General features: G+C 40.6%; 1 protein-coding gene across 1 annotated transcript; it reads left to right on the forward strand.

Moving 5' to 3' along the window:
- The first annotated feature begins 532 nt into the window (after positions 1–532).
- LOC141791722 (LIM domain kinase 1-like) lies at positions 533–11,410 on the forward strand. The gene is made up of 15 exons (XM_074672364.1): positions 533–669; positions 4,004–4,142; positions 5,125–5,234; positions 5,354–5,527; positions 6,841–6,946; positions 7,053–7,324; positions 7,398–7,587; positions 7,690–7,776; positions 7,988–8,119; positions 8,206–8,265; positions 8,359–8,424; positions 8,596–8,782; positions 9,023–9,078; positions 9,679–9,836; positions 9,942–11,410. Exons 1-15 carry the CDS (start codon positions 626–628, stop codon positions 10,543–10,545), a joined length of 2,385 nt encoding a protein of 794 aa, XP_074528465.1. The 5' UTR covers positions 533–625; the 3' UTR covers positions 10,546–11,410.
- The last annotated feature ends 903 nt before the right edge of the window (positions 11,411–12,313 follow it).

Genomic DNA, 12,313 nt, shown 5'->3' on the forward strand with positions numbered 1-12,313 from the left:
ATCAATGGTTTTCGTCTGAGCTGTTCTCTATTCTTATGCTTTAACTAAATTCTGCCTCTTTGTTTGTTGTGTGTGATGAATGGAGTGCTTCACTGGGAGGTCAGGAGAGTGCAGTAATTGGGGCATTCATAAAGAGATTATGCCCATGCTAATGGGAGCAGAGCTCATTTTCAAACACACAGACTTTCTTATAACACTCTTGAGGAAAACACACTAACCGTGTCATGAAGACGCTCTAGTGGCTTCATATGTTAGACTCTGAAAGCTTAACTGCTGAAACTGTATCTAGCAGAGTTCCACATACTGGAAGTAACAGGAGAGGGTCTGTGGAGCAGAGCTTCTATACTGGGATTGGTCCGTGTCAGGGCAGCCAGTAGAGGGAGACTGGCCAGCTGGTGTCAGTGGTTCAGAGTGGTTCTCATACAGCTACTCTGCACAGAGGAGAGGGAACTCATACGGACAGGAAGCCTGTGAGTGAGCAAGCGAGAGAGAGGGTGAAAAAAGGCAACGCCTGCTTCAAAACAGAGCACATCAAAGATCCGTTCATGAGCTCTAACAGCTTCCATGCTGCTTTTTTAACTGGGTGGATTGTTTCAGTCGTCTGTCTGTAAACTAGCAGAGCAGAATGTCACGACGGGACCAGAGGTTTCGGAGGGGAATGAAAGGACGGTAAGAGCTGCTGTCATAAGTTTGTGAGATGTGTTTGTGTGAGACAGAGTAAATGAAAGTGAGAGAAAGAAAAATGAAGTTGTTGTAAAACATATGCTGTACTTCCTCAAACAGAGCTCTGCATTGAGTCTTCTGACTTTCACATCCACCATGAGAGAGTGTGTGTGAGAGTAGTTCATGTGAGAGTAGTTCATGAAACCAAAACAAAGTGAGGCTAGTTCATCAGCTTGTTAGGTATCAAAACAGACTACATTACTTCCATAACTCAAGTATTTGGTTTGTTTTCCCGATGCACATTTTTGTTTCACCAAATCACAAACTACTGTTTCTCATGTCAGTCATCTGACACAGAAATCATCACAGAAGCTTACACTTAATTCAGACTGTACAAATTGCAAAATAGAGACAACACCCCTGAAAGAGCCAACACAACAGCATCAGATCAAAAGCAAATGTTTCTGTTTTTGACACTATTTTTCTCAAAGGAAACCAAGAAGGACAACAGACAGAACAGAGAGGAAACCACGTCATCCAATTCTTAACACTTGACCCAGGTCACTGTCCTGACGTCATGTTTGTTTCATGCACAGCAGGTGCTGGTTTGTCCGCTGCATTTTTGGATGTGACACAGGAAGAGATCTTTGAACAGAGTGGAGGTTTATAGGTAAAAACAGGGCTAATGAAGGACATACTTTGAGGTGGAGAAATAGGAGGAGATGAGTGGGTGGAGGAAACAGAGCGGATCATTTCTCTGGATGTGTTTGCGACTGCCAGTTCTAGGGTTTTTCTCATAAAACAGATGTTGAGGGGGAAATCGCAGATGGGCTGCTGGAAGGTTCCACATTTATCCCCGCCAGCAGCACACTGACAAAGACAAGAGAGCAAAAATACAGTTTTCCACTTCCAGAACATTTTAACATCACAGAAATGTAAAAAAAAAAAAAAAAAAAAAAAAAAGAGGTAAAAAAAGAGGTCTTTGGTATAAATTGAAGTAAAATCAGGGTAACAACCTCTGTGAAACACAATATACCAATCCCACCATCACCAACGCCACCACTAATGAGAAACCAGATTATATTACTTACTGCTTATTGCTTCTGTAATTTCTAAAGTAAAACTATGAGCTCCACCTATGACAAAATATGACGTCTACAGTGAAGTTGAGTCCTTTCCTGTTTCGTCTTAAATCTTAAGGTGACCTTTTCATCCTCTATTGTAAGAGCAGCTTGGCCTTCACAGCTGAGGTTGGGAGAGAGGAAACATGGAGTTGTACTCTGTCCAGGAAGTCACCTCCCACTCTGGCTGTTGTGTCAGAGAGATAAGGAAGCAGCTTGTGACTGTAAATTTGTATTACTATAGAATCATTTCAATTCTGGATACCACTAAGCATTTCATGTTTTGAAGGACCGCAGAAAGCACATTCTCCTGAGAGACAAGTGTTTTTTAAGCTGTGACTGGTGTCATCTGTTGATTTGTTTTCTTTGTTTTTGTATGATTCCTGCAAATTTGCCTGTGGGAAACACAGAGTCACAGTGAAGACATGTGACTGAGCAGTCACCCCATTTTAGTATCTTTTTGTAGGAAACAGCCAGAGTGGCTCTCTGTCACGGTGACATCAGCAGATCAAGATCGAAGCCTTGTTTCAACACCATAACTGAAGATAACTCCAATGCTTGTGTTGAGAAACACCAGCAGCTTGATATGTCCATCTTAAATTTGTGTCTAATTAAAGCATCATGCTGGGTAGCCAAGTTATGGGAGCAGGGGAGCTGGTGCTAATGGCCTCCTGATGGTGTAAAGCACAAGTTTCCTTCAATGTCCAAGACAGATCATCTTCTGATAGTGAGACCAGGGGCGTATTTAGTCGTTTGGGGGCCCAAGGCACACCCAGTCAATGGGGCCCTCCATGTCCTTGTAACTCATCTTCCTCAGAGCTAGACTGGTCTTCCCTGGGTCCACTTTCTCTTTCCCAGAATCAAGGCATGAGACAGTGCTAATCTTGTACATGGTAACTTAACGCAACTAAATACATTTCCTCAAGTTCTGTACTTAAGTTTGATTTTGAAAAAAGTGAACACATAATTTAGTCCACTTTGTCCTGGATTTGAAATCTGGTCAATTGACAGCTTATTTGTCCCACAGTGGGGAATTTACAGAGTAACAGTAACAAAAAAGAAAGTATGAAGTGAAAAACATTACAATAGGCAAATATTGAAAAAATAATAATTTAGTAAAGAAAAAATATGTAAATATCAAGCACAACATAAAACTGGAAAAAAATCTACTGAAAGAGGTGATATTTACAGTTACCATACTTTTTGGTACTATCATTTTAAAGTTCATGTATTTTTATTTGACCCCCTGTCCAGTGAGTTATGTATCCAAATAAGAGATTTTGTACAATAATATGTATCACCAGCTCAAAAAGTTTGACTTTGAGAAAATTATCCTATTTCCTGGGCTAGATAAAGTCCTTAAAATCCTAAAAGTCTTATATGTTTATCTCAGATCTCAGGGCAACATTGTTTTTTATCTCCGACTTGGTTGAAAATAAGAAAAAAATGGGAAAAAGTGTTTTTTACCACTTTCTTCCTGAATCAAATTTTCAGATGTGTTGTAACATGGAATAGCCCATTGAATAAGAAGGGAGGGGGATCACCCAAAACCATCATTAAAGATTAAGCCTTATGATTTATTTTGAAGCATGTGAAGAAAGATTTAGAAAAAAGAAATGCTTTCAATCGAAGAGAACTTCAAAAATCAGTTTTTAAGAGATGCTTTGGGGGCCCCTGGGAATCTTGGGGCCCCAGGCAACTGCCTGTGTTTGCCTAATTGTAGCTACGCCCCTGAGTGAGACATTATTTGTTTATACACATCTGCCACAGTATGACTCAGATTTCATTCAGAATGTTATCAGATTATTTAAAAAGAAGAAAGTTAAACAACATCAGAAAAACGGAGCTACCATTCTCTTTTAAGTTTTACAATCAGCTGTCTGGCAGACAGTGCTCATGGATTGAAACAGTGGCACATATGTGTGATGTGAGTTATAAAACAAGGTTGTGAATGTCAAAAACAATGGCGTTGATTGTCTGCCTCAGGGATACTGAAAAGGTGTTCATAATTTAAAAAGGGGAAAACTGAAGACAATATTTATGGTCCTTGTGACCTGGAAGTATTCTACCTGATCCGATGCATGATGATCTAGCAGGTCAACCCTCCTTGTTTCACGTTCCATCACTGATTAGGCTCACGTTACTTTGTACTGTGAAGTATCTATCAACTTACAACCTGAATCTACATCTTCTCCCTGCTCCACTCTGGTTCCCTTTAGGTGTTCTGAGTGCAGCTGTATCCTGTCCCACTGGTACTATGAGAGAGAGGGGCAGCTCTACTGTAAGAAGCACTACTGGGCCCGCTATGGAGAGCACTGCCACGGCTGCAAGGAGAGCATTACAACAGGGCTCATTATGGTAAAATTAATGATTGGGTAAAATAATTCCAAAATCTCCTCTTTCTACCCAAAAGCAGGCTGTACATAAGAGGCTGATTATATAAGTTGCTGACTACACTGCAAAACACTTAAATCTTATCAAGTGTTTTTGTCTTGTTTTCAGTAAAAATGTCTTTTTAGACTTAATATGAGCCACATTCACCTGACCAGTCCAGAAAAATGACTTATTTGAAGTTTTTTAAAGACAAAAATTAGGTCTTAATTTCCTGAAACAAGTAAATAAATCTGCCAGTTGGATAAGAGAAATGTGCTTGTATTCAGACATTATTCTAATCTTGACAAGCACATTTCTCTCACCCCACTGGCAGGTTTTATCAAGTCTAAAAAGACATTTTTACTAAAAAGAAATGAAGAATAAAACACTTGTTAAGATTTCAGTTTTTGCAGTGTAGCTCTTACTCTCAGGTGTGATCTTGTGATGCTGACCATCATTTTAATAGAATTAGTCACAACATCACCGTTACAGACCCTCCTCTACTGTTTTTGAGTATCCCTCACTCTGAATCATTTTAAACCCAGCATGTTACTGATTGATTTATAGTTGGTGACAAGCTGGTTTAAAAATAGCCAATCATTGATCATCCAAAGTGGCCACACGGACATCAAGCACGTTATATTCAGAGGAGAGTATGGATAATCCTCTCTGCTGGACAATAAATATACAAAATCCAAGCATGCCTCACCATCTATTCTAACACTGAAAGCCTTCCTGTCTCTTGGTTTCCTCCCTGTGTGAGAGTAAATGGCTTTTTTCTTTCAACTCTCAAACGAAAGGATATCCTCTGAAAACATCCTGATCCGACGCGACTCCATGCAGGAATGCACAAAGAGAACTCTTTTCAATCAAAGCTGCTTCTGACCAAACTTAATGTCTTCTCAGGAAAAACAGCATCAGTCCCTTCATTTGTCTTTTTTTTCCACAACACCACCAACATGAACAGGTTGCTGGAGAACAGAAGTACCACCCTGAGTGCTTCACCTGTGTGAGCTGTGAAATGTTTATTGGTGATGGAGACACCTACACACTTGTTGAACGCACAAAACTCTACTGGTGAGCTTGAAGCTTCCGAAAAACCAACTCAAAAAGTTTCCTTTTTAGTCGACATGTTGAAGGGAAATAACTGTTTGGCCAATTCTTAAACTGTCTCTCTTTCTTTGCCTGCTGTGCAGTGGCCACTGCTTCAGCCAGGGGGTGGAATCAACTACCAGGTCAGCTTATCCACTCAGCAAGAGTCCCCATATGGTGGCACTGGTGTCTTTCCCTCCAGATGAAGGTGGCCAGCGAGGCCTGAGTGTAGCCACTGACCTCAGCCAAGAGAAGGGCCTTCTCGTCACTGTGACAGGGTGAGTTTCTTTGTTTAAGTAAACTCTGCAACTCTGATATCTTCGCTTAACAAACTCTATCTTATCTTAACAAGACTGTTCCCAGGTCGAAATTCTTGCAAAATCTGTTCGACTGTGATGCAAAAGTCAGTCGGCTTCATTTTCCAGATTAGTTTAGATTTCCTGAAATGCATCAAAGTTATCGGTCAAACCTCCTTTCATCAAAAAAAATTTGATGAGTCGACTTGACATAGTTTTCATTTTCGCTTTCCACAAATATGCATCATGATGTTGTAATGTGAGAAAACTTAGCACATATTATCTTAAAGTAATCTGTCAATTAATGGCCTTTTTTGTTCAGTGTATTCCTGGTTTGTCCGTCTTGTGGATTTATCTTGTGTTTCTATGTGTCCTAAGTATTTTCTGTCATAATCTTTCCTGTTTGGTTTTGGAGTTCTTGCTCCTAATTTTGTACCTTATAATCTTCTGGCGTCTCTCTCCTGTCGCGATTGCCCTTCATGTGTATCACCTGTGTCTTGTCACACACCTGTGGTGATTCTTCCTTTGTCTATTTAGTCTCTGTGTTTCTTCAGCTTCTTGTCAGTTTGTCTTGTCCCCACGTAATGTTCTTTGCTCTTGTTTAAGTAAGTCTTTTGGGGCATGTTGTTGTTTGTTTGCAATTTTGGATTTAACTTATATTTTTTAAACTTTTGGATTTGGGTTTTATGAATTGTTTTTCAAGCCAAGCTGCACCCCTGATCTTATGTTTTCCGCTAAACCCTGGCATCAAATAAAAATGCTTTTTTTATTGGATTCATACCACCAAAAGAAGCCAGAGAGAAGCCTGTTTGAAATGCACTATTCACTTTTACACTAACACCTACCTGAAAGAGATTAACAGACACTACTCCCAGGGCTGTAGGGAATCAAAAAAATGATACAATGCAGATGTAGACATCAGTGAAGGTAGACCTTTCTGTGGGGGTTTAGCGCTAATTGGGGGCAAAACCTAAATCACAGAAAAGTTTGCATCTTTTCCCAAGGCACATGTTGTGTGACGATTATTGACGATGATTGACAATGGTTTCAAAGACTTGAAGTAAAGTGAAGAATAAATCAGGATAAAACCTCTTAAACAGCATTTAGTAACCACAACCCGATTAATATGTTAACGTAGCATAGGACTTAAAAAATAAAATGCAAAGCTTTTAACTCAAGGCTTCAGAAAGGAGTTCTACATTCCAGACCTCATGGTGGCCACTTAAAAATTTCTTCAGTCTATTATCTTACTCAGTATTTTCTGCACTCGTTCACTAATTGTCATTTTTCCTCAGGTTAAAATCAGCCAACCTCGGCACTGACATGTGGCCCTCCATACACACCGGTGACCGAGTATTGGAGGTCAATGGAATACCTGTCTGCAGCCTTTCAGTAGAAGAAGTAAGCCTGAAACTACTTTCCATTTCTTTAATTAGATTTAAAAAAGAGAGTTGCTGAATAGACATTCATCCCCAAACAAGCATTTACACAGTACCCTCTCCTGCAGATAAATTGTGTAATTCAGGACACAAGCCAACCACTGCAGCTGACCATCGAGCACAACCCACAGTCGTCTGATGGCCTCCTTCCCTCAAACAACACCCTGGAAGACGCCAGCCGTCTTGACTCCTGTGTCCACAACAAACTCAACTCAGCCCACAAACTTCCAAGCCTAGAGGAAGAACCGAGTCAAGAGGAGGAGACGTGCGTATCAAACAGACTGAGCCTTTCCCCGCCTCGGCAGCAAGGGACGACAGGGATACGATCCAGACACATTCAGTAAGTGAGGACTCAGTTCACCTTTATTCCTTCCTCTGAAACTTGATTCCTTAGTGTATGTTTTCCCACACAGGCGCAGCTGTAGTATAGATAAGTGTCCGTTGTCTCCCGGAGCACTGGCACTTTCATCTCAAAGAAGAGACATGGTTCGCTCAGAGTCTCTTCGAGTAGACCCCGGGGAACGCACCCATCGGATCTTCAGACCGTCAGACCTCATCCATGGAGAGGTGCTGGGAAAGGGCTTTTTTGGACAAGCTGTCAAGGTAACGCAGACAGGATCAGCATCATGGTTGCAGCTGAGACTGTTGTCAGTTCTTTGCATCGTTGAGTTCTATATGCGCTGTGATTTTTCTGTTGCTGTCAAGGTAACACATCAGGAGACAGGGGAGGTGATGGTGATGAAAGAGCTGATAAGGTTTGATGAGGAGACGCACAAGACTTTCTTGAAGGAGGTAAGACCAAGTGACAGGAGATGTAGGAAGTAGGAATGCATTGATTAGAGATTCTAGTTTATCTGAGTAAAAATTAAAGTTTTCTATTATGTGTTCACTACTCACTGTTATCTTAGTGTTTTAAAAAGTTCAACTTCCACAATAAACCCCTAACATACATCGCAACAATGACATGAGGCATTTGTTTGATAACAAACATTTATGCATCTAGGTGAAGGTGATGCGCTGTCTGGATCATCCAAATGTTCTAAAGTTCATTGGATTGTTTTATAAAGACAAACGAATCAACTTTGTCTCTGAGTACATCAAGGGAGGAACTCTCCGAGAGACCATCACAAAAATGGCAAGTTAAAATATTTTGTAATAATTCTCTGTTGTTGTTAGCAATGTCTGCGTAGTAGCGTTTCAGTCACTATCTTATTGCTGCAGGACAAAGAGTTTCCTTGGAGGACAAGGGTGGGTTATGCCAAAGACATAGCAGCTGGGATGGTGAGCCTTTCTGGTGCTCAATTTTGAAGCCAAACTAATCATCAGTTTGTCCCTAACCAATTCTAATATATATTTAAAATCTTTCACAATAAGGCCTATCTCCACTCTATGAATGTCATCCATCGAGATCTCAACTCACACAACTGCCTGGTCAGAGAGGTAAAGCCCTGGTTCCATCAGAAACACAATTATCAAATATGTTTACTGTGGTAGAAACACATCCGAAATATAAGTTGGTCCTTCTTGTAAGACTCCTGAGAACAAAATGATTAAATATCATCCAATTTTTGTTGTTTATCTGCTCCCTGTTGTCTCTTTCTCCATGCTTAGAATCAGACTGTAGTTGTGGCAGACTTTGGACTAGCCAGGCTTGTGATGGAAGAGAGGAATCAAAGCCGAATCTCCTCTTTAGAAAGGCCTGGGAAAGGGAATCTAACGGAGCTCCGTAAGCCTGATCGGAGGAAGCGGTACACTGTGGTAGGAAACCCTTACTGGATGGCCCCTGAGATGATCCATGGTGAGGGCATATGGTTTTAAGAAACTAGTAAATAGTAGAGGATTGGGATTAGAAAGAGGAACTTTGTGTACATTATTTGTGCTAAAAAGCTGGTGGCTTCTCGTACAGCTAACCTTGTGTTACTCTTTTGTCATCTTGAAGATGTAATTGTCATGAACTGTGAATTTACACAGTTCATCATCACGGTTCAATTGACGGTAAAGATGTTTACATTTACCCTTGCTCCTCTACTCCTCTCAGGGAAAAGTTACGATGAAAGAGTGGACATCTTCTCCTTTGGTATCATGATTTGTGAGGTGAGAAAAATGTTGCAACATGTGCTTAACTTCCAAGAACTAAAGGGATGAGGTGTTAAACGGTCCAAGGATGCGGTCACACTGGTAAATCGTTAAGCAAAGTTCAACCCCAAAGTAAAGCAGGTGTGATCTATGACGTACGACCATCTACCGCCCAACAATCATTTTAAAGAGAGTGTGTTAGAGGGCTGTGCTGGACCAAAAAGACTTAACATAAGTCAAAATGTCTCTAAAGTTGTAGCAGTGCTCCTTGTGTCTCATTGTGCTGAGTCTGATGAGATTGTGCTTTGTGTAAACAGATGCTCACAATGACGTAGACATGCCATGCGTGTGTGTGATACCTGCTAAAGTCTGGTTCATTTTGGAGTAGTGTGACCGTTGGCCGCACTCTCAAGTGGGGGAATGGCGCTGCGGCGGGGAAATCATGCTTGAGCACTGTGCGGTTTAGATGGCCAATGAGACTGCGTCCTAAGAAAATCCTAATTTCAAAGTGCTGTTTTAATATTTGAATGAAACATATACTTTATTATTCATAATTTTCATTAATTAATCATATTATCAATTCAAAGCTTAATTTGTTTCTATGTCTACGTCTTTTAGATAATAGGAAGAGTAAGTGCAGACCCAGACTTCCTCCCTCGGTCCAATGACTTTGGCCTAAATGTAGCAGCTTTCCTGCAGCAGTACCATCCTCCTCAGTGTCCATCAGCCTTCCTGCCACTGGCAGTCCTCTGCTGTGACATGGACGCAGAGAAACGGTACAACGTACAAAAATATAAAAGGCAGATGGTACAAAAAATTGAGCTGGGTAAATATTGCTGCTTTCTCACTTCACTACTGCTTCTTGCCCTTTACTCTTTCAGTCCCTCATTTTCAAAGCTGGAGGAGTGGCTGGGGAATCTGCTGATGAACCTGGACATTGGACTGCCTCTGCTCTCTGAATACGAACAGCTTCGCAGAGCCTTCTGGAACAATCAAAACCACCAACACCACCATCACAACCTGGACATGACTCTTGACTCTCATGGACAAACCCACAGTTCCAGGTCACAGAAAGCAAGCACTGACACCAAGTTATGTTCAGATGATGTATCTAATCACAGAGAGAATTATCATCTAACTCAGCGTCTTGATTCAAGTAGCACATCCAACAGCCATGTGGACAAGGACAAACACACACAGGACAGCCATGACAGAAAGACTGAAAGCAACAAATCTACTTCGGGTAAAAAATATGAGAGCTGCTCACAGGAAAAGAGACTGTTTTGCAAATTTACAAGCAAAGACTCAAGCAAGAATGGTTTTGAAACCAGTAAACACAGTAGCCCCTCAGGACAATTAAAATCCAAGAATGAACCCTCAAAACCACTGCAGGTCAACAACTCACCACTGGATCGGTCTGATGGGCCCAGGAGGTTGTGCAGAGTTCAGTGGGACAGCTCCACGGAGGACAACTCTTTTCTCTGACTGCTGAACATTATGGTTAAGACTGGGTAAACCTACAAAGGACAATAGTGTAAAACATTTGGTGAAGACATGTGCCTTTTACACAAGCAATAAGTAACTATTAAAGTAATTAAGCTACATCTGGAAGACAACTGTATTTTAAATAAAAACTGGGGTGCTGCACGTTGAAAACTGCCTAATACAATAGCTATGCCTCATATTTTTCTGTCAAGTATTTATGTGGTTTCAACTAGGGCTCAACTGGATCAACCAAATGACCAAACAAGTTTTTCATTGATAATGTAACAGTGGTTAAGTAGCTATACACATATATAATTTACCTAAAAGATGTTGATATTCTTCGGTGGACACACTAAATTACCTCAAAAAATCTGTGATATGTTCTCTGGCCTACAGAAAATATGTATGATGACTGTTAAAAGTTGCAATGAGTTACAGCTGGTTGGCAAATTCATAGGTTGAACTCTAGTGCAACTTTCATCCAGACACATGGCACTTTAAAATTCAAGTTACACTGTATGTTGATTATTTATCAGGATGCCTTTATGTATTTACTCTTATATTTTTTACAGACCACAAACTGAGCCATGAACACTCCCAGCAGTTAACTTAATAAAAACACAAACAAGAAAGGTAAGAAAATCATAATTTTGAGGACCAAATTCTTGAGCATTAAATGACTCATTGCTTAGTTTTCTTTTACTTGATTTTCTAACTTAGTCTTTACCAAGGTAGATACTTTGAAGACGCTGTTTTAACATAGCTACACAATAGTATTGTTGACTTTACTCTTATAGTGGCATAACAACTTAGGAGTCCAGAACACCTGCGTGTGACGCAGGTAAACCCTCACCTGTTGTAGGTGTGCCAGGTTGCTCTGAGATAAGAAAAAAGCTGTTCAATAAAAGTTGCTGTGACTGACTTGTGCAAGCTGTATGTCTATTTTGTATCAATAAAACGGACTGCAGCTAGCTAAATAATAAGAAGGGGATTTGGTTTCGGTTGCAACCATATATTGTGTAGACTAGCTGTATAGACTAGCTGGTTTGACTACGATATCAACTGTAAGACGCTGGTTTCCGTGTCACTCGTTCACACCGTAACGGCCAGGTACTTTCCCCACAAAAAAACACCTCTCGGTCCTTAACGTTCGTCCCAGTGACCAGAATGTGTAGAAAGCGTCTGCACTTAAGCTAATCGCTATTTTAGCCGTTACCTTTTGTATTTGACGTAGCGTTGCTAACGTCACGACCGTTAACTGCAGCAAACGTACGTAGCTTACGCAGGTTTCGTCTCGAACATACGTAGAGTTTTTTTTTTTTTTTTGCTGCATTTATCTTAATAAAAAATCTAGATCTTGTCAAAAATGGACGCCTTATTTTATAGTTGATGGTGAAAGGAGAGAGCGTCGTTTTCGTTCCGAGAAAAAAAAGAAAGTTAGTGCGCCCAGCTTTCTGTGTTTTATAGTGTTGTCATTCTACATTCTCGTGAAAGTTTGCATTATTATTCTGATATAATTTTTAATTTGTTGTGTTAATAATGTTAAAGGTAACCGTAGACCAAGAGGGAGTAGTTTCCTGCCTGAACTTTTAGCGTCTTGTGTGGAAGTCACATCACCTTGCTATTCAGGGTATTAATGCAAGGCCGACCTAGTGTCTGTCTCCAGCACTCAGTGGCTGTCTACTTTAAACCACGAACGAGTGAGCGGACTGTATCCTAAACTCGTTGAATGGCCTCTCAATCCAACAAAACACGCATGCCTTCTGAC

Source organism: Halichoeres trimaculatus, unplaced genomic scaffold, assembly GCF_033239565.1.
Source record: "Halichoeres trimaculatus isolate MK-OKI-2021-1 unplaced genomic scaffold, fHalTri1.1 fHalTri1_scaffold_6, whole genome shotgun sequence".
Classification (NCBI taxonomy): domain Eukaryota; kingdom Metazoa; phylum Chordata; class Actinopteri; order Labriformes; family Labridae; genus Halichoeres; species Halichoeres trimaculatus.

Coding starts and splice junctions, on each gene's coding strand:
- LOC141791722 (XM_074672364.1), top strand. CDS start 626: ATGTCACGACGGGACCAGAGGTTTCGGAGGGGAATGAAAGGACG. Junction 6,947..7,052: donor GCAGCCTTTCAGTAGAAGAA/GTAAGCCTGAAA, acceptor CCTCTCCTGCAG/ATAAATTGTGTAATTCAGGA. Junction 8,266..8,358: donor AAGACATAGCAGCTGGGATG/GTGAGCCTTTCT, acceptor TTTCACAATAAG/GCCTATCTCCACTCTATGAA.